Source organism: Mesoplodon densirostris, chromosome 4, assembly GCF_025265405.1.
Source record: "Mesoplodon densirostris isolate mMesDen1 chromosome 4, mMesDen1 primary haplotype, whole genome shotgun sequence".
Lineage (NCBI taxonomy): Eukaryota > Metazoa > Chordata > Mammalia > Artiodactyla > Ziphiidae > Mesoplodon > Mesoplodon densirostris.
In genome coordinates, this window is record NC_082664.1 from 133,943,924 (window position 1) to 133,971,360 (window position 27,437).

Below are 27,437 nucleotides of genomic sequence, written 5' to 3' on the forward strand. Positions count from 1 at the left end.
GAGCTGAATTCTCCATTTATGGACAGATTGCCCTGCCCGAGCTGAGGCTCAGCCAGAGGAGTACGGAGAAGGTGGCCGAAGGAAGAGGAGCGAGGCAGGGCAGCTAGTCAGGCGCGCGGAGAGCACTGCACTCACCTAGGCGGGCGGCGTGCGCCCGGTCCGGGTGGACCCCTGCCCTCCGCAATATGCGCCCCGCCTGCTAAGCCGCCTCCTGCTCGCCCTCACCTACCGCCGCCGATCCCGCCTGGATGGAGTCCCCCCAGGGTTCCCATTGGTTCCTGTGAGTGCTTGGGTGTCGAGAGCCTGTTTTTGGCGAAGGGAACCAACTTTTGAAGTTCGCCCAGGAGACTGCGTTCCAGCCCCAGCTCCCCGGCAGCCGGACCCGGCAGAGGCGCGACCGCGGCGCGAGTCACCATGGTGAGTTGGCCGCGCGGCGTCCTGGGACGCCTGACCCAGGGATGGGGCGGGAAGCCCGGGCGCGGGGCACCCACCTTGGGCGCGCTGCCGAGGCCAGGGGTGGAGAAGCTGGACGCGGGAGTCGGCACGTCGCGAGCCCTTATTTCCTGCAGCTTTCGCTCAACCGGGGCTGGGGGAGACGGAGTGAGGGGCCAAGGAAAACTTTCTTTCAAGTCACTTCGGCGTCGCCAAACTTTTCGTGGCCGGGGTGGCTATGGCTGCCAGCTGTCGGAAGCCGGAGTGCGGGGAGATCCGCGTTCAGGGGCACGGTCCACCGGGGGGGGGTATCAATTCCCTCCCGCTGGGAAGGTGGGAGCGGCCGCCTGCGCCCCTCAGTGCGCGCGCTCCCCGCCCGCTGCACCGGCGCCGCGGACCGCTGCTCCTCCCCCGGCCGCCCGGCAGCGCCGCAGCTGTCCCGCTGGCATCCGCGCGCCGGCGGGGGCGGCGCGGCCGCACAAAGGCAGCGGGGCGCCAGGTAGGGCGAGCACCTGGCGGTGGACTGGAGGCTGCGGGCGAGGGTGTCGCGGGGCTGCCGGGAGCCAGGCCGGCCTGGGCTCCGCTGGGCGCCGGCCCGGAGGGTCTTTGCACCAAAAAGGCCGAGTAAACACCACCCTCCTCCACTTCCCCCAAGTGCGAGGTGGCTAGCACTTCTCGGGTGTACAGCGAACGGTACGCATGGGAGGAAGTCGAGTGTTTTGTTCTTTTTCCTTTGGTACTTTGGGTATTGATGGAAGTGTCTGGCTCTCTCTCTGACTCGTTTCTGACTTTTCCTCCACCCCGACCTCCCGGCCTCGGCTACCCCGCCCCCAATAACCTTAGCCGCATCCCTTGGGCTTTGGGGTGGTGTACTTTTCTTTCCTAAGCACAAAAGCAAGGGCTCTATTTTGAAGAGATTGGCAGTCTATCAGAGGGGGGAAAAATTCTATTACAAGGCTTCATAGTTTCCACACTTGGTTCTTTTCAAATAATCCGGCTTAGGTGGATGAACTGGTCCTCTTCTGATTGGTTTTTGTTGTTTTTTAGTGACTGTGAAAAGGGTGCTAAGTCATAGTGATAACCGGTACAGCACTAATTTAAAAACCTCTATCCTGCAGGAGCCTGAGGGAAATTAGGAAAGGCCCATAGGAACCTACACACAAAACTCAAAAGCAGCCCTTGATCCAGTGCTGTGTTTATTCAAAAGAATGATTAAAAAGAAACAAACCAAAATCTTTTTTAAAAGGGCATCCTTGACCAAAGCTTTTTCTTTTCACCTAGTCCAACGTTATGTCACCCTTGTGTCTACCGAAGAGGACGCTTTATCTGTAAATAAAATTTCCCTTTCAGTTTTAGGGTTTAAGAAGTCAGTCCACCCCATATTTTTGAAACCCCTAAAGAGAACCATTTACTTACACTGTGTGTTTGGGTGGAGCTACGTAAATGGGGCCACTGCCTAACTGGCTACCTGAACTTAAGCAGTGTGAGTCTTAATACTTTATAATTGCTATAATTATTTTCCATGGTTCAATAATTCTAAAAGAAAAAAATGTGTTGTATGTCAAGAGCTTAAAAAATCTTGCTGAATTTAAATAGTTGAGTGGTACCTTGAGAAAGTTAACTTTCCCTTAGTTCACTCATTTTTCATGCTGGAGAGACTAAAAAGTAGTGTAAGATGACTTTTCCGGGGACCTCAGAAACTGGATGCTCAATTCGGTCCATTGCTGTTGAAGTAGATGGTTTGTGAAGTGGGTGCAGAAGAGGCATGTTCTAAGGAAGAGCTGTTTCCAGAGTGTGTAGGGTGTCTATTGAAGGACAGGGGTATGACTTACCTATTGATGTTCCCTGCCAACAGCACAGATGGCCGTATTGTGGGCCTCCAGGAGACTATCAGTGCATCAGATACAGTTGCTGAGGCCCCGATTCCCTGACAGAAAAGTTGAAACAGCTGGCTGTCCTGAAATAGGAGCTGCGCCATCACTCCATCTACTGGATCTAGAGTAATTTGGCAAAAATTAAATGAATCATTTCTTCGCTGGCTTGAAAAATTAAGTCTGTGCATTGGATGTGTGAAGTTGCCTTAGAACAGAGCATCAGCAGCTTAAATAGTCAGAAATCTCAGTTATTATAGTATTTACTATTTATGTAAGATCCCCTTCCAGCCAAATGAGGCTTCATTTTGTGTTTCACATCTGTCTGAGTCTGCCCAGCTGCATCCCTCAGCTGCTTAGAACAGGAAGAGAAGGGGCAATGCCTCCAGTGGGTGTGGCTCAGTGTTAGCATGGAGAATATAACTCATCAGGCCCTTGGCACCTGTACTATGGATTTCTCTGTCTCTTGCTCTCTGTGAGATATCTTAGGAAATCTGGTAGTAGATTAGGAAGGCTCTCCACCTGTACCAAAGGCCCTACCAAGGCTCACTCATTTGTGATTCATAAGGAAGATTGCTATTTTCTGACTCATGAACAAAGTGTACAGCTTACAGTTTACCTTATATTTCCTCCTGAAAACTCACTTTGGGACATTTTTCTCTGTCTTTGGAGAACCAAGAATACTACCAGGCAATAGCAATTTGTTTCTTTTTTTTCTTAGACTTGAAGGACCAAAAAAAAAAAAAAAAAAAGAAAGAAAAACACCAAAAAAATCTCTGCATGTCTCTATAATTTAGTATACATTGGTTAGGAGGGTACAACAATCTCCTTTGACTTTAATCAATAATAATACCCATCTAAGGTTTCCTTTGTAGAATCTGGCTTTATCATCAGCCACAAAGGAAGTTCTTCTTTTGTGGCCATGACCAGTTTGGACTGTCTAATGGACTGGAACCCATGTGTATAGCTCTCCTGTATACTTTGGAGCTAGAAACTATGATTCATAAGGCTTTTGTGACTGAGATATACTGACGTATTTGATTACATCTGAATTGACCATCACCTCAGAATATGTTCAAGATGTGTCCCCGTCTTCTTACTTGCATATTACTTGTGAGTAAATTGCAGATAGTACACATAAAAATACACAGGAATAGGCTTACGAACTTAGAAATCTGATGCAGCTGACTACAAGGTAGGTAAGTTCCTTTGGGTGAAGGCATGGCATGTATTTAGAAAGTCTGGAATCCATTTCAAACATGTTTTCTGCGAAGGTAACCTAGTCCATTCCCACTGATTAGTTTATCAGATTTCTAGTAGTAGTCTCCTGGCCAAAACAACACAACACAGAACCAAAACAGAAAGGAATGGGATGAAGTCCAGAAAAGTTTTGATAGAGGTAGAGGGTTAGGGCAAGAGTGGAATCTAGGGCATTGTCTTGGGACCACTGTGGGTGGGCCTGCCTAATAGGAAATGTTTGGCAGCCCAGGGCAAAGAGGGAAGCCCAGTGGGGCCATGGATGAGGGGATGGAGAAGTAGAGGAAGCAGAGAGTTGCAGAAGCTGAAAGCCACTTCCTCCTCAGTTTTGCTGGGGATTTCAGCTTTGTTAGTGGTTGCAAACTCAAATGTCTACAGAGGCCAGGATACAATTTTTGATGGGGTGAGACTGGCCTCTGGAGAGTAAATATAGAACATGTGCCCGTCAAAAGAGCCATCATTACTTGACCTTAGGCTGTAATTACATTGACCATATTACCAAATTGTCTGCTTTTTCAGGAGAAGCTGAAAATCTAGATTTTTTTATGCCAGAGCTGCCAATTTTTATAAGCGTGCTGATCATCGCTGAGAGGCCAAACAGGTCAGCTGTTTGCAGCCACCCTGCTGTAAATCTCAAAGTGGTGTCCTGGGAACCACTGTGCTTCCTTCCATTCACTCGCCAGCAGCAAGTCTAAACTTTAGCCACATACCCAGTAAGGACATTCGATTTTTACTGACATGTGCACACCTTCCCACTGTGTTTCCCTTAAGAAAGGGAGTTGCCTGGTGTTTCCAGCCCGTGGACTCTCTAAGCTATTAAACAGGGGCAGTATGCATCCAGCTGCTACCGTTTGGAGCTAGCTAAACACCTGTGCAGGTAGTGCTCTGAGTGGTGAGCCTGTAAATTGAACTTTTTCTTTTTTTTTAACATCTTTATTGGAGTATAATTGATTTACAATGGTGTCTTAGTTTCTGCTTGAACTTCTCTTTTTCTTAACCCTTTAACTCCCTCCAGTGGAAAGGTACTCCCCCTCTCCCCCAACCTCCATATTGCATGGTGGACCTCTTTCCCCTGGCATGTGGGCCTCTCACTGCTGCGGCCTCTCCCGTTGCGGAGCACAGGCTCCGGACGCGCAGGCCCAGCGGCCATGGCCCACGGGCCCAGCCGCTCCGCGGCATGTGGGATCCTCCCGGACCGGGGCACGAACCCGTGTCCCCCGCATCGGCAGGCGGACTCTCAACCACTGCGCCACCAGGGAAGCCCGGTGGACCTCTTTTATTACTCTTTTCCCTGTTGCATCTCATGAATTTGAGGTCTGTTTCCGGGGTTCTCCTTGGGGCTAGATAATGATTATTTTTGTAAACATGACTTGGAATACAACCTTTTTCCCCTGACTTAGTGTTAATGTTATGAGCTCATGTGAGACCTCTCTCTGATGAGGAGAGGACTGGGTCTCATTACTTGGTAAGAACTTGTGAAAGCTCTTTTCATCAGCTTCAAAAAAGCAGAAATATTTTGAAACCTCTATGCAAATGTAAAGCATCATTATGGATCATAGAGAAATTACGTACATTTGTAATTTTCCAAGTTTGAGTCATCTACTATTTTTTTTTAAACAAAGATGCAGCAACTTGTGTTTTTATCAGTATGTGATTAAAATGGGTTTCTCCGTGGTGAGATTTTAATATTTTAATTTTTTTTTTTACCATGCTGGGACTTAATATTTACAGAACAAATAAGGGGTTAAAGGTTAAATGCCAAAGGTATTAAAAATAAACAGCTTGGCCTTGTAAGCACATTCTGTAACAATGGTAAACAAATTGTGTTTTGAATTTCAACTTCAAAATTTATTTTGGCAGAGGTGAAAGGTTAGTGAAGTCTTTTTTTTAGATATCTTTATGACAACTTTACTTCAGAGAAGTAAAACTATAAGAGTCATCCCTAAAAATAGGGACAATGGCTTCGACACCATATATGCAGGTGAAGTCAGCCCTTCTTTCTGAATTGCCACCATGGGAACACTGTCATTAATGTTGTTCAGGGCACTTAGGAATGGTCATTTAAGAAAATTTTTTTACTTCCTTTATGACCTAAAATGCTAGTGTCCAGCGTGATCAGCCATCTTACCAGCCTTTGTATAAGGTGCCTCTCAGCTGTTTCCAGAAGTTACATTCTGCCTCAAAGGGGGAAAAAATTGGTCCTGAAGATGTGCAGTATTGTGTAACATAGGCCCTGGGGGCCAAAAAGGAGGTGGTTCTTCCAGGAATCAGTACTCTAAGAACTGCTCTGAAGGAGGCCACACTGTCTTAGGTGTTTTGAGTTCTGTTGTGTTTGTTAAAAATTCATTCATGGGACTTTGAAATCATACACTGCATTGTAGAAAGTAAAACATACACTACATTGTAGAAAGCCCAGAAGAGAATTTAAGAGTCTATCCTAAATCCTTTGGCTTGACTTCATAGAAAGATCTAGAGGGGTTAAGTGGCTTCAAAAGTCTCAGAGCTAGGTTTTGACTGATCTGGTGCCAGAATCCAGGTTTTCTGATCCCAGTTTAATAAGGCTTTTCCCACCAAACCACGGTGGTGGATTAGAGTCTAGGCATGACCAGGTAGTTTTCTTTCTGGGGCCCTTCAAAAAAGCCTGCTTGGAGACGGAAGGTTGTTAATGATTTCGGATGCATTACTGTATCAACTTTAAAAGATTATAAAAAATAAATTTAGAGGAATTCACTATAATACCACTACCCTAGTGCTAATTTTTTTCATGTCTTTGGGTTTCCTTCCAAACTATCCAAACGCACATCATTTTTATGTAGTTGTAATTATGGGGCTAATATACAATTTGTGTTCTGTATTTCCCCATGTATTTTGTAAACTCTTTTCCTTGGTAAATATATTTATCGTATTTTGGCGGTGGTATGATAATCCCATGTAGCCTGATTACCCAACTTGAGCCCTAACTGTATGGAGACCTGCCCTCCAGATGCACCAGTGACTCTTCCTCCCTGCCCCCATTAGAACTGCCCTGGTCAGTGCTGGGCTGCTCAGCCTCCTGTCCTGCTGATACATGGAGCCCTCTCTTTGGTGTAAAGTCTGAAGGCAGGACTGGCTGGCTTGGTGTACACTCCACACTCCCCGGTCCTGACCTGAGGTGGGTACTGTGGGTGTTCTCCCAGGATCATGATACTGGAACTCAAATGTGTGACACCAGTGTGTGCTCAGGCCTGCAACTTGGCAACTATGAGTTCCCCTGTCAGAGGACCCAAGTGGTTGGAGACGAGGAGCTTTGAAGCCCAAAGTGGAGAAGACACAGCAGTTGCAAAGGAGGTTAGCGTACATGCCTGATAGGTAGGAATTCTTACCAAATACGGTGGCACCTGCTAGGAAATCAAAGGTGAATTAAGTACTGCCTCTGCTTATGAGGTGCTCACAGACTAGGGAATACCAAAGGGTTTTCTTATAGGTGATTTCATTTCATTCTTGTACAAATGATGGTTTTGTCTGCCATTTTACAGGTAAGAAAACCAAAGTGCAGTGAGGGAAAGAGAATTGTTCAGGGCCATACAACTTGTATGCAGTGAACCAGGTCTGCTAACTTTATGCTCTTTCAAAAGCAATTGAGTACATTATTTCTGAATTTGAAATTTCTGGGTCCAGATATCTGTATAATACTTCATTATTTTACATACTCCTGAGGGAAAGCAAGGTTGATTTTTTTTTTAAATCTATTTTAAAGTCTGGGTTTTTAATTTCCTTGTTCGGGGATGTTTGCATGTCACAACATTTGGGGACTAGATGATATCACACCGGGATCAAGCATAAAAGTAAAAGAAAGTAAGTAAAAGAAAGTCATGCTAGAAAGCTCTCTGATCTCAGTTAGTTTAAAAAGTAGAAAATAAGGGAAACAATATAACTACAAGAACTTTAGCCCTTGAGTCCTTATACATGACAGAAAACAAACAAAAATTAGGATAGCATATCATTAGTCTCTTAGTAATTTAATTGGTGTGACCAACTTTTGATGTTGACAGCAAGTTAGCACAATATTACTTGGTAACAGAATGATTTGGGCAGTATCATTGTCTGATTCTAAAAAATTCTCAATAACAAAAAAATTATGGTTGTTTTTAGTGTCCCAATTAGATACAGACCTTTGTTACAGGAAATTTTGGATTTAAATGTAGAAGCATCTATTAAGCTACTTCATAGTATGATAAAGATGGCACCTCCAAGATTTGGAAATGCTCAAATGCAGAAATATGTCTGCAAAATGATGGTAGTTCTCCTTTCTCCCATCAGATTGTCAGAGATTCCTAATATTTGGGGGTGTCCCGAGGCCCTCTGAAGCTATTGACCTGTTTCCTGACAGTGTTTGTAATAACAAGAAAAACAAGAAAACCAAACAAAAAGACAGGAACAATCTAAATGTCCATTAGTAGAGAAATGCATAAACGTATGTGACTTATTGGTAGTAGGGAATCAATATGGATAGATCTCACAAAGGTAGTATGTGGTGAAGAAGCAAGTTGTAGAAAGATACATGTAAAGTCATTTGAGAAAAATTTCAAAACACAAAACAAGGCTATCTGTATTGTTTGGGGATATATATACTCATATATGTATATATTTATGTATATGTTCTTTTAAAAATATAAATTGATGGACTAGAAAGATATCAAATTCAAGCTGCTGAAGGGGGAAGGAAGAAAGGAGAGAACTGAGGTCAGTGGACTAACTAGCATTATTAAGAATGTTTTATTTGCTTTATTAAAATCTAAAGCAAATATAGAAAATAGTATCATTAATTCTGGGCAGTATGGGCATAAATATTTATATTTTTCCCCCATAGTTTTAACATCTTTTTATAATTAAGAAGAAAAAACCCCCACATAAACACAATTCTTCATTTAATTTTAGGAGGTTCATAAACCTCCAAAGCCCACACAGTATCATTCCCAGAGTTGTAGCAAACCTTGTCTTGAGGTGAATATTAGGGAGTATGCAATTTTGGGTCTATGTCAGGTTTTTTGTTTTTTGTTTTAAGATTTAATTTTATTTCTGGCTGCGTTGGGTCTTCGTTGCTGCTCGTGGGCTTTCTCAAGTTGTGGAAAGCGGTGGCTACTCTTCATTGTGGTGCATGGGCTTCTCCTTGAGGTGACTTCTTTTGTTGCGGAGCACAGGCTCTAGGCACGTGGGCTTCAGTAGTTGTGGTGTGTGGGTTCAGTAGTTGTGGCTCGTGGGCTCTAGAGTGCAGGCTCAGTAGTTGTGGCACACAGGCTTAGTTGCACCGTGGCATGTGAGATCTTCCCAGTCCAGGGATCGAACCCGTGTCCCCTGCACTGGCAGGCGGATTCTTGTCCACTGTGCCACAAGGGAAGTCCCTGTCAGGTTGTTTTAATGACAGTTGACATACAATCAAATCAGTAGTAAGTCCCACTGAGTTATGTAAAGCTCCGTTAGGGATTATGTCCCAGGATGTTCAGCATCTTTTAAGCATCTCTTTCTTACCTTTTCCTTTCTTACCTTTTCTTACCTTACTGTCTATTAAGTTTTGATATAATTAACCACCCCAAACTTGGTGGTTTAAATAGTAAAGATTTTATTATTTTTCATGATTTTATGCATTGGCTGGGAAGTTCTGGGCTGGATTGGCTCGTCAGATCCTTGTGGTCGGCTGGTGGCTTGGCTGGGGATGGATGAGCTAAGATGGCCTCACTCATGTGTCGGTTAGTTGGCCCAGGTTCAGTTGGGGCAGTGGAGATGGCTTGGCCACCTATCTCTTTCACAATAGGCTAGTCCTGGCTTGTTAACACAGCAGTGGTCACAGGGTTCCCAAGAACAGCAAAAGAGAAAGCAAGCCATAGTGCACAAGCATTTTTTTAACCTCTGCTTGCATCATGGTTGATATTGTCTCATTGGCCAAAGCAAGTCACAAAGCTACCCTCAGGGTTAGCGTGGGCAAGGACTGCCCTGGGGCTCAGATACAGTTCGTACCCTCCACCTTTTCTTTCAGCGTGTCTAGTTGGGTGAATACATTGAGGCAGGAATAGATTTAGTGCAAGTCTAGTTTTCCTGGCTGATCCTGTAAACCCCTGTGTATGACGGAAGCCCCCATTGCTCCTGATACATCCGCTGCTGTTTTCCCAAAGTACGAGGAATTAAAACTTGTAGTTCTTTTGTATTATGGAGCCTCAGTATGATTTTTAAATTGCTATTTTTGCTGGAAAAAAAAAAAGTAAAAGCAGAAGCTAAAAACAAGAAGAAAAATCTTTTTTTTTTTCTTTCTGTTAAAGGGAGTTTGTAAAAATAAACATTTCACAATTAAGTCCAAGCTTCCAGAGCAATGAATCATGCCAAACTAGACTGGGCTGGATGGCCTGTTGGATATAACAGTGGAGCAATACTGTTTGGAACAGGTCAGGACAGTGCTGTTCACTGACTAATTCTGCCTTTTTGGCCAGCCTTGAGCTGTCCATGTGGAGAAAGACATTCTTCACACACACACAAATATTTTTTTTGTCTTGAATGAAAGTCATGTGTTTTGGATTGTATTATGGTTCCCAGAATAATCCATATTGGTGTCACTTCAATATTCTGTGAGCCACAGGCTCCTCAACAAGATGTGAATTGAGTAGGATTAACCTAGCTTTGGGCATAGGTCTCAAAAAAATTCATTAATCTGTGGATCTTTCACTTTGATTTTCTCTTTCTCCTTCTCTTTTTATTGTTGTTGTTGTTGTTGTTGTTGTTTTTGCGGTACACGGGTCTCACTGTTGTGGCCTCTCCCGTTGTGGAGCACAGGCTCCGGACGCGCAGGCTCAGCAGCCATGGCGCACGGGCCCAGCCGCTCCGCGGCATGTGGGATCTTCCCGGACCGGGGCACGAACCCATGTCCCCTGCATCAGCAGGCGGACTCTCAACCACTGCGTCACCAGGGAAGCCCTCCTTCTCTTTTTAAATGGAAAAATTTAAACTACACAAATGGGGAGAAAACTCATTGCTGGACTTCAGCAATTGATAACTCATGGCCAATCTTATTTTCTCCATTTTGTTAATGTGGTGTATCACATTGATTTGCAGATGTTGAACCATCCTTGCATCCCTGGAATAAATCCCAATTGATCGTGATGTATGATCTTTTCGTGCATTATTTATTTATTTGCTGTGCCGCACAGCTTGCAGGATCTTAGTTCCCTGACCAGGGGTTGAACCCCGGCCACAACAGTGAAAGTGTGGAGTCCTAACCACTGGACCGCCAGGGAATTCCCTTTTCATGTATTACTGAATTCAATTTGCTAGTATTTGTTGAGGATTTTTGTGTCTGTGTTCATCAGGAATATCGGCCTATAATTTTCTTCTCGTGTTGTGTCCTTGTTTGGTTTTGGTGCTAGGGTAATGCTAGCCTTATAAAATGAGTTTGGAAGTGTTCCTTCCTCTTCTGTTTTTGGGAAGAATTTGAGAAAGTTTGGTATTAATTCTTTCTTAAATATTCGGTACAATTCACCAGTGAAGCCATTTGGTCTTGGACTTTTCTTTGTTAGGAGGTTTTGGATTACTGATTTAATCTCCGTACTAGTAATTGGTCTGTTCAAATTTTGTTTCTTCATCATTCAATCTTGGTAGGTTGTATATTTATAGGAATTCATCTGTTTCTCCTAGATTCTCTTAATTTTTTGGCATATAATTATTTCAATCTTGTTTTCTCTATTCTCACCTTCTCTAGGTTTATTTTGAAGCAAATCCTAGATATCATTTCATCCTAACCATCTCTGTATTACATTGGCATTAATTTATTTTTATACATTTTTTAAGATTTATTTATTTTATTTATTTTTGGCTACATTGGGTCTTCGTTTTGCTGTGCAGGCTTTCTCTAGTTGCGGCGAGCCAGGGCTACTCTTCACTGTGGTGCGCGGGCTTCTCCTTGCAGTGGCTTCTCCTTGTGGTGGCTTCCCTTGTTGCGGAGCATGGGCTCTCGGTGCACAGGCTTCAGTAGTTGTGGCTTGTGGGCTCTAGAGTGCAGGCTCAGTAGTTGTGGCACACGGGCTTAGCTGCTCCGTGGCATGTGGGATCTTCTCAGACCAGGGCTCAAACCTGTGTCCCCTGCCTTGGCAGGCAGATTCCTAACCACTGTGCCACCAGGGAAGCCCTACACTGGCATTTAAATAAAGCAAAACTCAGCTCTCAGCTCTCAGCTCTTGGTACTGTCTACTTCTTGGGTTGGAAGAAGGGGTGTATCTCAGAGAACCAAAGTAAGTAGCTTCCCTTTGATTTTTAATATTACAGGCTTTGTTTTTACAGAATAAGGTAGACATCTCCAGTAACTGGGTAGACTCCTTAAAGCTTGGCCTAATCTCATCCACAGGAGTATCTGGCAATGATATCTCGGCACCCATAGTCTTGGTGTGCAGGGCAGAGGTGGCTCCCCAGCCTACAATCCTAGCTCTACTCAGGCACTCTCTTTAGGTATAATTTGCAGGGCCAGTTCATGCTTATTCGTCTCTTCATTCCTTCTCATACATACCTGTATCGTGGTGATGGCTGTGCAAATAACACTTGTTTCTTTCAATGATCAGTTACCTGTAAACATAGAATGTCAGGATGAGAAACGTCTCAGAGACTACTTGGCGGGGGGGGCGTGGCCTATGAAATTATAAGCTGAAGTTTGTGTCTGTGTCCATGTGTGTATTTTTCCCTGGGAAGAAGAATTCTAACTCCCTAAAGTGGTCCATGGCCTCCTGAAATGACTCTCTAAGGTCCAGAGAATTTAAGTAGCCTGACCAAGGTCACCTGGCAAATTAGTAGAAGTGGCCTTAGAGTACAAGTCTTTTGTCCAGGGATCCTAACCTGGTCCTAAACCTGATTTTACTGGAAATGTTTGAAAAGCAAATATAATGAAGTTTTAGAGAGAAGGGAAGTTGGAAGTACTGAGTTAAAATAATTCTTTGTAAGATTACCAGAGATACTAAACCAATACAAGTTACCATGAGGCAATGGTCAGTATTAATTGTTGACAACTGACTTGATTTTTCAGAATAGTTATAAAGCATAAAACTAGAGTCACAGCATTGGTCTCATATTTATTAGGTTTTTATATTCTCCTGTGATCATGAAGAGAAATGCATCCAATGCAGACTTCAAATATAAGTCAAAGACATAATGGTTTGACATTTATGTAAATAATTGAAAACTCATTTCTCTGATGAGGATTCATTATTATTCATTATAAAATTAATATTAACTAATTGAGGACACATAAGAAGGAAATTGCTGGACTCTAATAACTGGACTCTGGATCACAGTTCTGTGCTCTGTTTCTATTCTGTAGGACTAGGGCTTGGAGTGTAGGAAAAAAATTGGAATTGTGGTAGCGTCTTCCTTCCAGCTCTTTTTCTCCCCTGCCCCCAAGCCCCAACCAGATTCTACATCTATCCTGCCTCCTGCTCTCCCCCACAAGGCTCTTGCCCTTCTAGACTCGGGAGGGGTGAGGAGGAGGGTTAGAGAAGGCAGGAAATATATAGTTTGCACCTGCTTACAAGTGAGCACACATAATTAAGGCTTCCTAAAAGAAGGGGAGCGCTCTCCTCCCATCTTGGAACCCTCTTTCTCCTCCTCCAAGTAACCCCGCTTGGCACCTCTGCAGCCAGTGGGGAATCAAGCAGTGTCTGCTCTACAGCAACAATAAGGCACTGTCATCTTTGTTTGGGGCTGTGAATCCGAGTCCTCAGTTTTTGCAGCAGTTGTATTTAAACGTGCGTTGGCAAAGGTATATTTTATATACTCTAAATATAAGATGTAATGAATAGCAAGATCCCACCACCTGCTGAGTCCTGTGGATTCCACCTGTGCAGCATGGCTTCACCCTGCCTTTTTTTTGCCTTGTCTTTCGCCGAGGTCACCTGGCCAAGTTCCACTACTTGCTGTGCCCCTTGCAGGCTTGGATAATCTTACCTTTCTTTGGCTGATGTCTGGCAGCAGTCAATTCCCTCCCCTCCCGCATCCCGATGATCTAATTCTCCTTTGAGGTCGGCCCCACTTCCACCTTCTTGAGTCGCCTAGTTGGAAGTTATCTTCAAAACCTCGGAACTCTTGATCTGCAAAGATCTCTTGATTGTTTACAGGCATTTTGTCTTCCCTTCTGATCAGTTACTTTTCAGGTAGAGTTGTTTCTTATTCATCTTTGTGTCCCACCCCCATTCTGGGACTTGCCATACTAGATGTATACAGTACTATTTTTAAACGTAGTATCAGAGGAGAAATGCTTGCATTTCCTTCTGCTGTGAGTTATACATTCGTTAATGCTCCCTAGGCCTTCATCTCGAGGGAGGAAAGTAGAGTGCAGAGCTGCCAACGCAGTGAAGCACTCTTAAAATGCATGCCAGTAAACTGGCTCTTAGTCGCTCAGCTAATGGAATGAAACAGGGGAAGAGGGAATCCGTGAAAGCGCCCTGTGATTCAGATGTCACTGGAGCTTTGATTTTAGTGGGAGTACTGAAGTTGTCTGATGCAGGGGTCACTCCTCACTTCACTCAGCATGCCCTTTGGAAGATGGAATGGTGAAGACAGAAAGGGGAAGAAGCATAGCGATGCTTCAAAGGGCACCTGAAAGCCGAGCCGCTCGTTCACAGAAGGCAGGGGAGTCATTTTGCCCATCACCATGCCTTTCTTCACTCGTCAGCCAGCTATAATGTTGAAAACAGGGCAGACAGCCTTCCCCCGCAACTCTTTCAGAGTCTGTGAAAATAGTTCTCCCAGAAAATGGCATCTATTGTATAGGTTACCAGTGATTTTCCCAAGCGTGGATGTTTAAGGAATAGGCGGAGATAATAGATGGAAGAAAGAATTGAAATGGGATTTTGAAGCAGACAGTATGCTTTTTTTTAATTGCATGTGGTTTTGGAGGACAGGTTGAATTCAGATGTTTTAAAACTCACAGGGCATCCAGATACTGGTAAATTCAAACTGTCCTCATGAAATCTTTGTATTGGAACTCATCAGCAAACAAAATGGGCAGATTGGCATCTTTTGAGCTTTGTGGAGTGTACGTTTTCTATGCTCAGCTCCAGGTGGATGGGTGAGGTATTCTAAGCTTTCCAGAGTATAGAAGAAGTGGCCTCCCAGGTGAGGCGGGAAAAAAGGGGACAAGTCCAGGTAACTCACGGGGTCTGGGAAGATACGTAGTATGATCATCAGTTAGGGCATTTTGAGTGAGGAGATTTGAGTGGCTTGTAGACCAGGAACACCAGAGATGAGACAGGCAAGGTCAGTTGGGGCCTTCATACCAACGGGATGTTTTAGAGTGATATTATTTCAATAAATATGTTTATTCTGCCCTACTGGGCCGTAAACTCTTTAAGGGGCCACTGTGTCATGCTCATTTTTTGTATTTCCATCACCTGACATGACGTCTGCACGTGGTAGAATCAGCAAATTGGTTGAATTGAACCTAACTTCCCACTAGACGAAACTTGTACAGAGGGCTGGATGGTTGTAGCAACGCAGCTGCCAATGAATTGATGAGAACCGGTGATTTAAAGTAGATGATTAATTAATTATAAACTGGAAATGTTTTCAAAGATAAAAATAGCCCCCCTCAGATAAAACCAGTAGGGCTTCCTTTTGTTAACTAGTTGGGCTCGGCTCCTGCAGAAGCCAGACTGAGCAGGAAGCTGGGTGGGCTGGGAGGGCTTCTACACCTGACTCTCCCTCCCTTTATTCCATCCTTCCTTCCACTGAGATCAGAAGGGGCTAGGTGATTGCCTAAGGCCACACAGCCAGTCCCAACTTGTCTCCTCAAGGGCTGGTGCAGCTCTTTGCAGGCAGAAATGGTAACAAGATGCACCAGGGTCCTTTCTGAGGAAAGGTTCCCAACTCCAAATGCAACCATCGCAAATGGGGTGTGACCTGTGACCTCTGTTTAGGACTTCTCTTCACTGTGGCAGGGGAGAGGTTGGGCAGGTTTTGGTGATGTAAAAAATCACTACTAGATCAGCAGATAGGATGAGAAGGTTTTTCCTGTTCAGCTCTGTGGAGCTTCAGAATATAAAATTTCCTGACAAAGTTTTCATCTGTCCTGGTTGAAAGAACAGTATATAATGCCTTCGTTTTTCGGTAGTCAAACTAACCACTCACCTGCCTAAGTGGGATCTGGTTTTGCTTTCCTCCAAAGGCCAGATTGTCTCCAAGGAGACATGCTAATGGCTTAATTGTTTTGTTTATTTTGCTCCTCACAAATTCCAGTAGCTTCATTTGCATCAGGAGTTAGAATGCCTTCATTCCAGGCCCTTGGCATTTCCTTGGGGTTAGAATGGCTCAATGTTTGCTCTCAATGTTTTTTTAAAAGGTTGGTCAGCCCCTAGTGATAGGTGTGGCTTCCTCTAAATAGGAGTTTCTCTGGGTGTGGGATGGAGAAAGTGAGAAAAAGGGAGAGGATTAAAAAAGAAAAATTATATGCTATATATGTACAACAAACTGTAGATTATTTTGGAGCCTGATATTTATGTAATTATGTTCACTTGGCTCACATACTTTAGTTTTGGGGTTAAAAGATTAATGCATGCAAGGGAATGTTGATATTTATCTTGACAAAACTATGCATTTACAGAGCTGTGGTTTGCTTTCCAAAATGTAGAAATGTAGAGAAGGTTTGCCTCTTCACCTACGAAAAAAGAATTCCAAGTGTAAAACTATTCTGGTTCATGTAACAAACGCATTTTTCTAAGTTCGGTGTAAATGACATTTTAGATCAAACAGCTTTATAATGCATTAGGGGAGTAATCGTCAATGCTGGGTGGAATCTGACTTTTGGGAAAGGGAAATTTGAATGTCGAAGAAGCTTAAATACACTGGTGTTGGTTAAATCTAGGTGTACTGGCCTCCATAGAAAAGAAATGCTTTCTTTCCCTGCAAACTGGAGTTTGGGAATTTCAGAGCTGAGAAATCGTGTAACAGATCTTAATGTTATAAATCACTCGGACAAATACAAGATAATGCTATTTGGAGACGTGTTTGTAGTTATGCAGGATTACGTGATGATAAAGAATTTTCTAGGGACTTTCCTGGTGGTCCAGTGGCTAAGACTCTGTGCTCCCAATGCAGGGAACCCAGGTTCGATCCCTGGTCAGGGAACTACATCCCACATGCCGTAACTAAGAGTTCACATGCCACAACAAAAGATCCCACACGCGGCATTGAAGATCCTGTGTGCCACAAAGAAGACCTGGTGCAGCCAAGTAAATAAATAAATAAATAAATAATTTTTGAAAGAATTTTCTATGGCTTCTCGAGTTTCTGAGGGTGTTTTGTGCTTTGCATTCTCAGTAATTCCCTCTCGAGACCTTAGCATTTGGGGGCGAGACCTTAGCATTTGGGGGCGGGTAGGTATGCTTCTGTGAATTTAGCAGTTATCCCCACCATTGAAGAGAAGGGAATCTGCTATTGGGATTAACAATTGTTGAGGACCCCTTCTGGATCGTCCAGCATTTGTATCTTTTTTTTTTTTTTTTTGCGGCACGCGGGCTTCTCACTGCTGTGGCCTCTCCCGCCACGGAGCGCAGGCTCCGGACGCGCAGGCCCAGTGGCCATGGCTCACGGGCCTAGCTGCTCCGCGGCATGTGGGATCTTCCCGGACCGGGGCATGAACCCGTGTCCCCTGCATCGGCAGACGGACTCTCAACCACTCCGCCCCCAGGGAAGCCCTAGCATTTGTATCTCTTTTGAGGTAGGTATTATTTTTCTTAGTTTACAGAAGGGGAAACAATACATGAGTGAGGTAACCTACTAAAGGTCATACATCTGAAGAGTGTCAGAGGAGGGATTTAAATTGAAGATCACCTGAATTTAAGATCTGCTTTGGAGAGGAGCTGTCTATTCCTAGACACGTACTCAAGTTGTGAGTCCATGAGCTGGCAGCATGTGCATCACCTGCAGAACTTCAGCACCCTGCGCCTCCCAGCCTACTGATTCTGCATCTGTATTTTAGCAAGATTTCTAGGTGATTGCAAAGGACTAATGCACGGGAACACTGTAGCCCAAGCAAGGTAACATGACTCTAAACACGCCCCCCGGGAAATTCTGACGGTTGTCCTCCAGGATATCATTTTCCAAGGACAGGGATGCAGTTAAACGCCCTGAGCTTTCAGGAATGTAGTCAATCATCTCTAATTATCCTGCTGAAGGAAAAATGACGGGGCAATGCTCAGGGAAAGGTTTCTCCTAGACAGTTCCAGAGTCAGCTGTCCTGAAGTAGATGCATGGGGATGGTGGTTGTCTACAGCGTGCCTGGAAAACTCTCCACCCAGAACGTCTCCTCCGGAGCTGCTGGTGATGCTGAGGTTTCTACCCTTACTGATCCCTCTGACCTACTGCACTTGTCTGTTAATGACAAGTCACTGTGAACTAGACTACCCAGTCTTTTAAGGCTACACTGATGTGCATAAAATTGATGACTAATAAGAACCTGCTGTATAAAAAAATAAATGAAATAAAATTTAAAAAAAAATAAAGCTGCTTGAGAGCAGATTTTATCAGGCTGGGGGAGAAAGAAAGAGATCCAGACTGGGGAATATCAATAGCACGAAAAGAGAAAAGTGTTGAAGAGAGCCCAGCCTCCAGAACATTCCAACCCTGAGGCTGGAGAAAGTACGCCTAACCTTTGCCTCCTAACTGGTTTTACTTTCAGAATTCCCCCAGACCTCTAGGCTGGAGACATCAGGGTCCTTGTCTGTTGTCCTTCTGCCTTCCAGATTCCTGTTGGTTCCCAAGCCCCGCAAGTATGTCTTCACACTGCTCTGCCTTCCTTTTCACAGCTGTCGCCCTAGTTTGAATCTGCATTGTCTTACTCTGGGACCTTCACAAGAGTTTCTTAAGCGGTCTTCACTGTTCCCCTGAAATTCACATAAACAACATTGCCAGAATCACCCTACTGGTAAATACAGCTTTGCACCTGTCGCTCTTACTCAAAAATTCTCAGCTCTCACCGAGAATAGGCTTTAGCCCAACATGCAGTACTGTCTAAAATCTATTCCAGGCTGCCTCTGGCCAACTCATATTTTCCAGTAGTCCTTCTGGAATATCTAAACTCCGTAAGGGCAGCCAGAATGCCTAGTCTGCACTATTAGCTCCTAGCATAGTGCCTGCATACTATAGGTGCTCATAAAGATTGATTGAATGAATGAATGATGAGCTGATTCTCATGTCCATATTTTATAGCCTGGCTAGAATACACTCCTTGGTCAGCCCATCTGCCATGAATGGACTTCCCTTTCTTGTCGTTTATCAAAATCATTTGAGGCCCAAATAAAGTCTCATTTCCTGGAAAATCTTTGATTTAGCTCACTAAGAACATTCCTTCTTCACAACCTAGCCCATGTCTTGGAGTTATTTATTTGGTGCTTAATTATATGTAATCTTGCATTGCTATCTGTGTGTATGAGTCATACCGCCCAGAGAGACTATAAGCCCCTTGAGATTAGAAATGATTTATATTTCTTTATACTCCTCAGAATCTACCATCTTTCCCTTTGGCCTCTCCATGTTCCTGTCTGCCCTCCTCATTCCCTCGTCATTCACAGCTTTTTCCACAGCACTTGTGTTGAGTATTATTGTTGCTTGTGGACCAGGCATTCCCTCCCCCCACCCAGGAATGCCCATAGTCCCTGGGGGCAGGGACTGTATCACCTAGTTTCTCTTTCTGTCATCTTTGGTTTGTTGACTGATGGATGCTATAAACTTTGTCCTTTTGAATTTTATCTCCCTTCTTTTCCTTCTGCTCAGTTCTTAGAACTCCAGTTTCCATTCTTCTACAAGTGTGATGCTAGTTAATGCCACCTTGACTCAGTGTGTCCTCCAGCAAAGGTGACCCAGGAGCCACCTCCGGCAGCAGCAGTGGATTTGTTCCACCCTGAGAGGGAGGCAGGAGCCTGCCTGGCGATCAGGAAAGAGGTTTTTTCTCCCCACCTCGTTGTTTCCTGGCCCTGAGTAGAACAAATTATTTAACTCTCTGTACTTCAATTTAATTTTTTAAAAAAGGAAATAAGAATAGTTCATTCTCTTTTTCTAGTGGTGATACATTGAATATTAATAAGAACATTGCAGGGAGATAAACTGGGAGTATGGGATTAACAGACGCACACTACCATATATAAAATAAACAAGGATTTTCTGTATAGTGCAGGGAACTATATTCAATATCTTGTAATAAACAATAATGAATTGGAAAAAAAGTGTAGATATATACATATATATGTAACACCTGAAACTAACACAATATTGTAAATGAACTATACTTCAATTAAAAAGAAACAAAGCCAACAACAACATTATAACATGCTTTGAGTCCAGTCACTGAGAGTATGTAAAGTATCAAAACCCTATCAAGGCTGAAGCTGTATACTAGATACCCCTCCTCCTGACTGTCCTGTCTCCCGCCAAAATTGGAGACAACTGTCCCCAGTACAGTTAGTACATTAGTATTTTTCTAAAAAATTTGTTCAAGTCTTGGCTCAGTAAAATTTAGGGAAACCATACCATTTCTCTCCAGTCTCTTAACAAATTGTCTTTGAGTTACACATTGCCTGTTAAGGAAATACATCCAAATTGGAATCAGTTAAGTAAGGTTAGAAATGTTTCAGGAAAACAGACACATCCCTACATGCTCTGCCCAACTTCAGACTTTCACATCTACTGGTTTGGGGAGGGATGAATGGTAGAGAAGAGAGATCACAGAATGAAGTGAATTAATAACGTATTTGTTGAATTTGGACAGGGCAGCTTGCCTCTTTGAAAAATTCTTGGCAAAATGTCATCACCCTCCTCTGTAATTGGCTGGGTAATTTCAAGTAGGCTTACTGCATTTGAATTTCCTGAACAGAGTGAGTTCAGTTTACCCTTTTGTACATGGCGGATTGTTGCATTACTGGGGTGGGGGAAAGACATCCTTTTCTGCCTTATCCCTGGGCTAGATGGAGGAAGCACAGCCTTGTCTAGAAGCATAATGAATATATGATTATATCCATTTCGTACACATGACAAAATCTTCTTAGTTGGAAGATTATATCAATAATTGCAAGAAATAAGGGAGGCATATAGATGTATATACATGTGTGTATGTGTACATAAGTGTATATATATAGTATATATATTTAGATGTTCATATGAGAAGTTATGGGGGGGAAATGAAGTAATTAGTTACTAACCAAAATAAAGTTTCTAATGATCCTTTTTTTCCTTCTCTGCCTGGGTGCCCCCTCTCCATGCCTGGGTCTTAGATAACTTTCCGGGTCTAGTCTCAACAAAGTCCCATCCCCTTAAACAAGCCTTCCCAGACAGACTTATCCCTCTGCCATACGTCCATGGCACCGTGTCTGGAATGATCTTATCTCATACAGCGTGTTTTACCTTGTGTTAGAACAATCAGGATTCTGTGTCTCATTAAGGTGTGGAACTCCAGAGAGCAGGGGTTGTTTCTGGGCCAGTGATCTCAGTCTAGTTTAGAAGCACCTGTGGAGCTTTTCAAAAAATGTCAATCCTAGACCAGTTGAAATCGGGGTTCCTGGGGGTGGGACTCAAACACACTGTATTAGTTTTCAAGGCTTCCTGGGTGACTCTAAAGGCAGCCAGTGTTGAGAGCCACTGTGAGTAGATATTTAAGAATTGATGATTATGCCATCATTTGGTGCAACATCTAAAGCAAACTGACCAGGATGTATTTTTGCCATGCTGCAGCAAATGACTGAACTTACGAGGTTTGGGTTTTTTTTTTTTTTTTGGTGGGGAAAGGGGGAGGGATGGGGGGGATTTGTTTAATACAGCTGACTTCTGTAAAATAAAGACTAGTCCTCAGGGGACTTTACAAAAGAGGAATGTTTGCGTGCACAGCACCTGGGGGCCTTCAGGGATGTCGAGGCTGTAGTGGCCTGGTGAATGCCTTGTAACCTGAATCCTCCTGCCCCACCCTGCTTTGGTGTTGTACCCTAGACCAGAGGCCTCAGACACATGGTGTGGTGGTGGTGGTGGGGGGGGGGGTATCACATCCACCTGGGGAGATGATTCAGCAGGTTTGGGATGAGGCTCAGGAATCGAGTTTTCACAAGGGTTCCAGGTGATTACACTTTCCCAGTGGCTGATCTACAGCTCTGTGGAAAATGCTGGGGGTCTGGTATCATAAGCACTGGGTCTTTTTTGTGGGGAGGGGGGAGTTCTTTACTAGATTGTCTTTCTTACCCCCAAATTATATAATCATATTCATATTTTCTCTAGAATGTTTCTATATTTTCAAAGTTGAGCTCCTTGTATCATCTGAAATTTATTTCTCTGGTGTGAGGGATGACACCATATAACTTTTTCCAAATGGGTATTTAATGGTTCTAAAAATTTGTTACGTAATGCGGTCTTCACGCTCTGTTCCACAGTGCCACCTCTATCCTATGTTAAATTCACGTGTGTGATTTGTTTCTGGCATCTTCTGTTCCTTTGATGCTTTTCTCTATTCTTGAACCAGTTACCCATACCAGACTGTGTAATTACTCTAGTTTTAGAGTATGTTTTTATATTTGTTTGGGCAAAACTTCCCTAATTATATTCCTTCTTAAATGAGTTCTTGGCAATTCATCTTCAGTTACTCTTTCAGATAAAATTTAGGATCAACACGTCAAATTTCCAAAAGAGAATCTCTTTAGAACTTAGATAGCAGTTTTATAGGCTCTATGGAGCAATTTGGGAAGGTGAACATTTTTACAGCCATGGCTTTTTATCTACAAACATAGTGACCATCTCCATCAGTTCTTCTTTTAGGACCTTCAATAAATCCTGTGTTTTTTCATACATGGTTCTTTCCCATTTTTTATTAAGCATATTACTGGTATTTTTTAACTTTTGCTCCTAATTTGAATGGTATTTTTTCTATAACCTTGTTTTTTGAAAATATTAATCATTTTTTTCATATTTTTTCTTATAATTTAATGGCTATCATGTCACAACCCACAGATTTAAAATAAGAATCTCATTTACTTGAGATGTAGGGATGTAGGGATTGTGGCATTTGGTTCATTCCATTTTTAAATGAATGTACATTTTCCTGGTTTAAAACAAAGTGAAAATACCCCCCACCAATGTCCTAGTATACTCTTTTCCTAGTTTCGTTTCTTCATGAACAGAGTGACTTGGACCCTGAGGTTATCGTTCTGAAGACTTACGGCAGATGTGTGGCCCATGGGTGCAGAAGGGTCAGAAGAAGCTGGACCAGATGTATTGGTAGCAGGACACACCCTGCAGTGTACTTCTCAATAGATCCCTGAGAGTGGCCAGATGTTCAGTGATGCACCTTCTCTTCTTAAAGGTCTAGAAGGCACAGTTAAAAGTGAAAAGAGGAGAGAAGTGTTGTAAGTCAGCTTAGCAGAATGAGGGATTCAGAAGTGGGAGCCAGGCTTTTGCTAAGAATCTCAGTAGGAAAAAAGAGTGACTCCAGGAATCAAATAATTCTAAGAACTAACTATATAAAAGTGTTTTGCAAACTATAAAGTGATATTCAGATGTGTTAGGAGGTACTAACTCCATGTGTTTTAGCTACATTTGAGAGACTTCCAGAAAATAAACAGTGCCATTGTTGGAAAAAACCTGGTCCTTCTTCCCCAAGATTGTTGTCTTGGCTTTAAAGGAAGTTTTATGTGAGAGCAGAGGAAGCTGTAAGATCACTGTTTAATCCAGATATTTGTCTGAACCATGAGTAACACATAGAAAGCCTTGGGATTCTGGTACTTGGTGAATGCGCTCTCTGTTCTTAGCATCCACAGGCTAAATACCCCTCCATTCCCCAAGTGAGGGCATGGGAAAATAGCGTCCCATTATTAATAATTAATAATGTCCCATTCCTGGTACCTCTCTCTTTGCCTTTCCCTGTTTTTCCTCGATATCTTGTATCGCAGGGAATATAAAAAGTAGTTAATGGCAATCCTGTGTTCTGATATTAAGAATAAAAGCTAAAGATTAATGCTTAAACAATTGGGTTCTAACAACTGGTGGAATCAAGAGTTTCATGTACATGGAATAAGTATTCTGTGTACCTAAAAAATTACTTTTTTCATCTTTATATTTTTACATTATATTCTGCTGCCATGAAATAAGTAGATGTGAGTTTTTTTGAATGTTGATTTTCTTTTTAAAGAAAAGATTAGGAGAATATAATCTATAAAAATACTGAATCACTATGTTGTGCACCTGAAGCTAATATAATATAATATTATAATATTGTAAGGGATAGAAAATATATTTTAAACATCATTGATTAAATGCTGGGATATATTTCAGTAATTTAAAAATAGAAAAGGAAAGGTTAGGAAATCATTACAAAAACTATGTATGTATTAAAAATAAAATTTGGTCCATGAAACAGACAACCTGTTTGTTATTACTGGGAAAATTAAGGGGAGGAGAAAATAACAATTAGAGACTTCCTAAAATAGAAACGGCTAGGAATTCCTGGAACTTGTATTTTATTTAGGATCTTTGGTTCTATCCTTGGGTATATTTCTATACTGTGGGTCTATACTGAAGTGAATTTAGATTTCAAGATGGTTTTACTGGTGAGTTCTGTAACACTTTTAAGGGATACAGAGTTTTTCCAAAAAAGTTTCAGAGCAGAGAAAACGATTCTGAATTTTCTTCTGTGGGGTTAATACATCTCAATTAAAAACACTGGACAAGGATGGCACTAAAGAAAACTAGAGACATTTTGCTCATGAATATAAATGCCATCCACTTTAGAATTTTTGAGGTGGAAGAGACTTTGGAGACATCTAGATCACGCCTACCATCTTTTAGGTGAGGAAACAGGTTAGAGTGGCCTGATGCTTTACGTATTTAAGGGCACAGTTTGGTGCACCTGTAAGAAAGGTTGTTCTTGACTATGCGAAGTCAGAATTGTGCCCCTCTCAGGAAGGGTGGGAATTAGCAGTAAGTGAGGGAGTGCCTGTGTCCACCAGGGGTTCTGTGTGGATTATCTTCTTTAACCTCACATTTTATGTGAGAAAAGAATCTGAAAAAGAATGAATATATGTATAATTGAATCACTTTGCTGTACGCCTGAAACTAACACAACATTGTTAATCAACTGTAATCCTGTAAAATTAAAAAAAAAAGCAAACCCTCACATCTGTCAACTGAAGGAGATTGTATTGTTTCAGTTGTTCAGAAGAGAAAGCTGGGGCCCAGGGAGACTACATTGTGTATGCTGAGGGTCAAATCTAGTTCTGTTTACTTTTGCTTTTTTATGTTACTTTTCTTTTGCAAAGTTCTATGCTTTGCTTAGGTTTTTTTTCAAGTCCAAATAAATTCTGCATTTTTGATCAGTGATTCCGTGCACCACTCCCTGACTGCTTTAGGGACAGCACTTCCAATAGGCTAAAACACATTTAATAATACACTGTGGCTTCTAAACTCCCCTCTCCATGGGGGAGAATTGACCCTTCTGTCCACTTGATTAATTAAGCCTTTTAAAAACTTTTTATTTTTAATTTTTGAATTAAAAAAATTAATTGAGGTATAGTTGATTTACAATATAATATTAGTTTCAGGTGTACAAAATAGTGATTCAAAATTTTTATAGATTATACTCCATTTGAAGTTACTGTAAAGCATTGGCTATATTCCCTGTCTGTACAATGTATCCTGGTAGCTTGCTTATTTTATACATAGTTAATTTGTATCTCTTAGACCCCTACCCCTAACTTGCCCCTCCTGCTTCCCTCTCTCCACTGGTAACCACTAGTTTGTTCTCTGTGTCTGTGAGTCTGTTTTGTTATATTCATTCATTTGTTTAATTTTTTTAGATTCCACATATAAGTAATAACATACAGTATTTGTCTTTCTCTGATTTATTTCACTAAGGATGATACCCTCCAGGTCCATCTGTGTTGTTGCAAATGAACAAATTTTATTCCTTTTTTTTACGGCTGAGCAGTATTCCATGTATATACCACATCTTCTTTGTCTTTTTTTTTTTCTAAATTTATTTTATTTGTTTATTTTTGGCTGCGTTGGGTCTTCGTTGCTGTGCGCAGGCTTTCTGTAGTTGCGGCGAGTGGGGGCTACTCTTCGTTGCAGTGCGCCAGGCTTTTCATTGCAGTGGCTTCTCTTGTTGCGGAGCACGGGCTCCAGGTGCACAGGCTTCAGCAGTTGTGGCATGTGGACTCAGTAGTTGTGGCACGCGGGCTCTAGAGTGCAGGCTCACTAGTTGTGGCACACGGGCTTAGTTGCTCTGTGGCATGTGGGATCTTCCCGGACCAGGGCTCAAACCCGTGTCCCCTGCATTGGCAGGTGGATTCTTAACCACTGAGCCACCAGGGAAGTCCCTATTTATTTGTTGATGGATACTTAGGTTGCTTCCATATCTTGGCTATTGTAAATAATGCTGTCTGACCGTCGACATATATTTTTTTGCATCTATTTTTTTGAATTAATGTTTTCATTTTCTTGGGATCAATACCCAGGAGTAGAATTACTGGATCATGTTGTAGTTCTGTTTTTTTGAGGACCCTCCATACTATTTTTTGTTTTTTGAGGACCCTCTGTACTGTTTTCCATAGTGGCTGCACCAATTTACATTCCCACCAACAATGTACTAGTGTTCCTTTTTCTCCACATCCTCTCCAACATTTGTTATTTGTGGTCTTATTTTTTATTTTTAATTAATTAATTTATTTTTGGCTGCATTGGGTCTTCATTGCTGCCCGCTGGCTTTCTCTAGTTGCGGCGAGTGGGGGCTGCTTTTCCTTTCAGTGCATGGGCTAATCATTGTGGTGGCTTCTCTTATTGCAGAGCCCAGGCTCTAGGCACATGAGCTTCAGTAGCTGTGGCACAGGCTCAGTAGTTGTGGCGCACAGGCTTAGTTGCTCCATGGCAAGTGGCATCTTCCTGGACCAGGGATCGAACCTGTATCTCCTGCATTGGCAGGTGGATTCTTAACCACTGCGCCACCAGGGAAGTCCATGGTCTTTTTGATGATAGCCATTCTGACAGGTGTGTGGTGATAGCTCATTGTGGTTTTAATTTGCATTTCTCTGATGATTAGTGATGTTGAGCATCTTTTCATGTGCCTGTTGGACATCTGTATATCTTCTTTGGAAAAATGTCTATTCAGGTCTTCCCATCTTTTAATCAGGTTGTTGGCTCTTTTGGTATTGAGTTGTATGAGCTGTTTATATTTTGGATATTAACCCCTTATTGGTCATATCATTTGCAAATATTGGGTTGGCCAAAAAGTCCTTTTGAGTTTTTCTGTAAGATGCTATCGAAAAACCCAAAAGAACTTTTTGGCCAACCCAATATTTTTTCCTCCTATTCAGTAGGATGTCTTTGCATTTTGTTGACAGTTTTTTTTTTTTTTTTTTTTTTTTTTGCTGTGCAAAAGCTTTTAAGTTTAATTAGGTCCCATTTGTTTATTTTTTTAATCTTTTTAAAAACATCTTTATTGGAGCATAATTGCTTTAAAATGGTGTGTTAGTTTCTGCTGTATAACAGAGTGACTCAGCTATACGTATACATATATCCCCATATCTCCTCCCTCTTGCGTCTCCCTCCCACCCTCCCTATCCCACCCTTCTAGTTGGACACAAAGCACCAAGCTGATCTCCCTGTGCTATGCAGCTGCTTCCCACTAGCTATCTGTTTTACATTTGGTAGTGTATATATGTCCATGCCACTCTCTCACTTCGTCCCAGCTTACCCTTCCCCCTTCCCATGTTCTCAAGTCCATTTGTTTATTTTTGCTTTTGTTTCCTTTGCCTTAGGAGACAGATCCAAAAAAAAAATTTCTATGATTTATGTCAAAGAGTGTTCTGCCTGTGATTTATTCTAGGAGTTTTATATTTTCTGTTCTTACAT

At 42.5% G+C, this 27,437-nt stretch overlaps 1 protein-coding gene across 1 annotated transcript in view; it reads left to right on the forward strand.

Annotated features, from left to right (window-relative positions):
• The first annotated feature begins 50 nt into the window (after nucleotides 1-50).
• Nucleotides 51-27,437, forward strand: part of MYO1E (myosin IE) — a 208,231-nt gene continuing 180,844 nt past the window's right edge. The window contains exon 1 of the mRNA XM_060097270.1: nucleotides 51-417. Within this exon, the coding sequence (XP_059953253.1) occupies nucleotides 415-417 (3 nt within the window). The 5' untranslated portion in view covers nucleotides 51-414. The remainder of the gene's footprint in view (nucleotides 418-27,437) is intronic.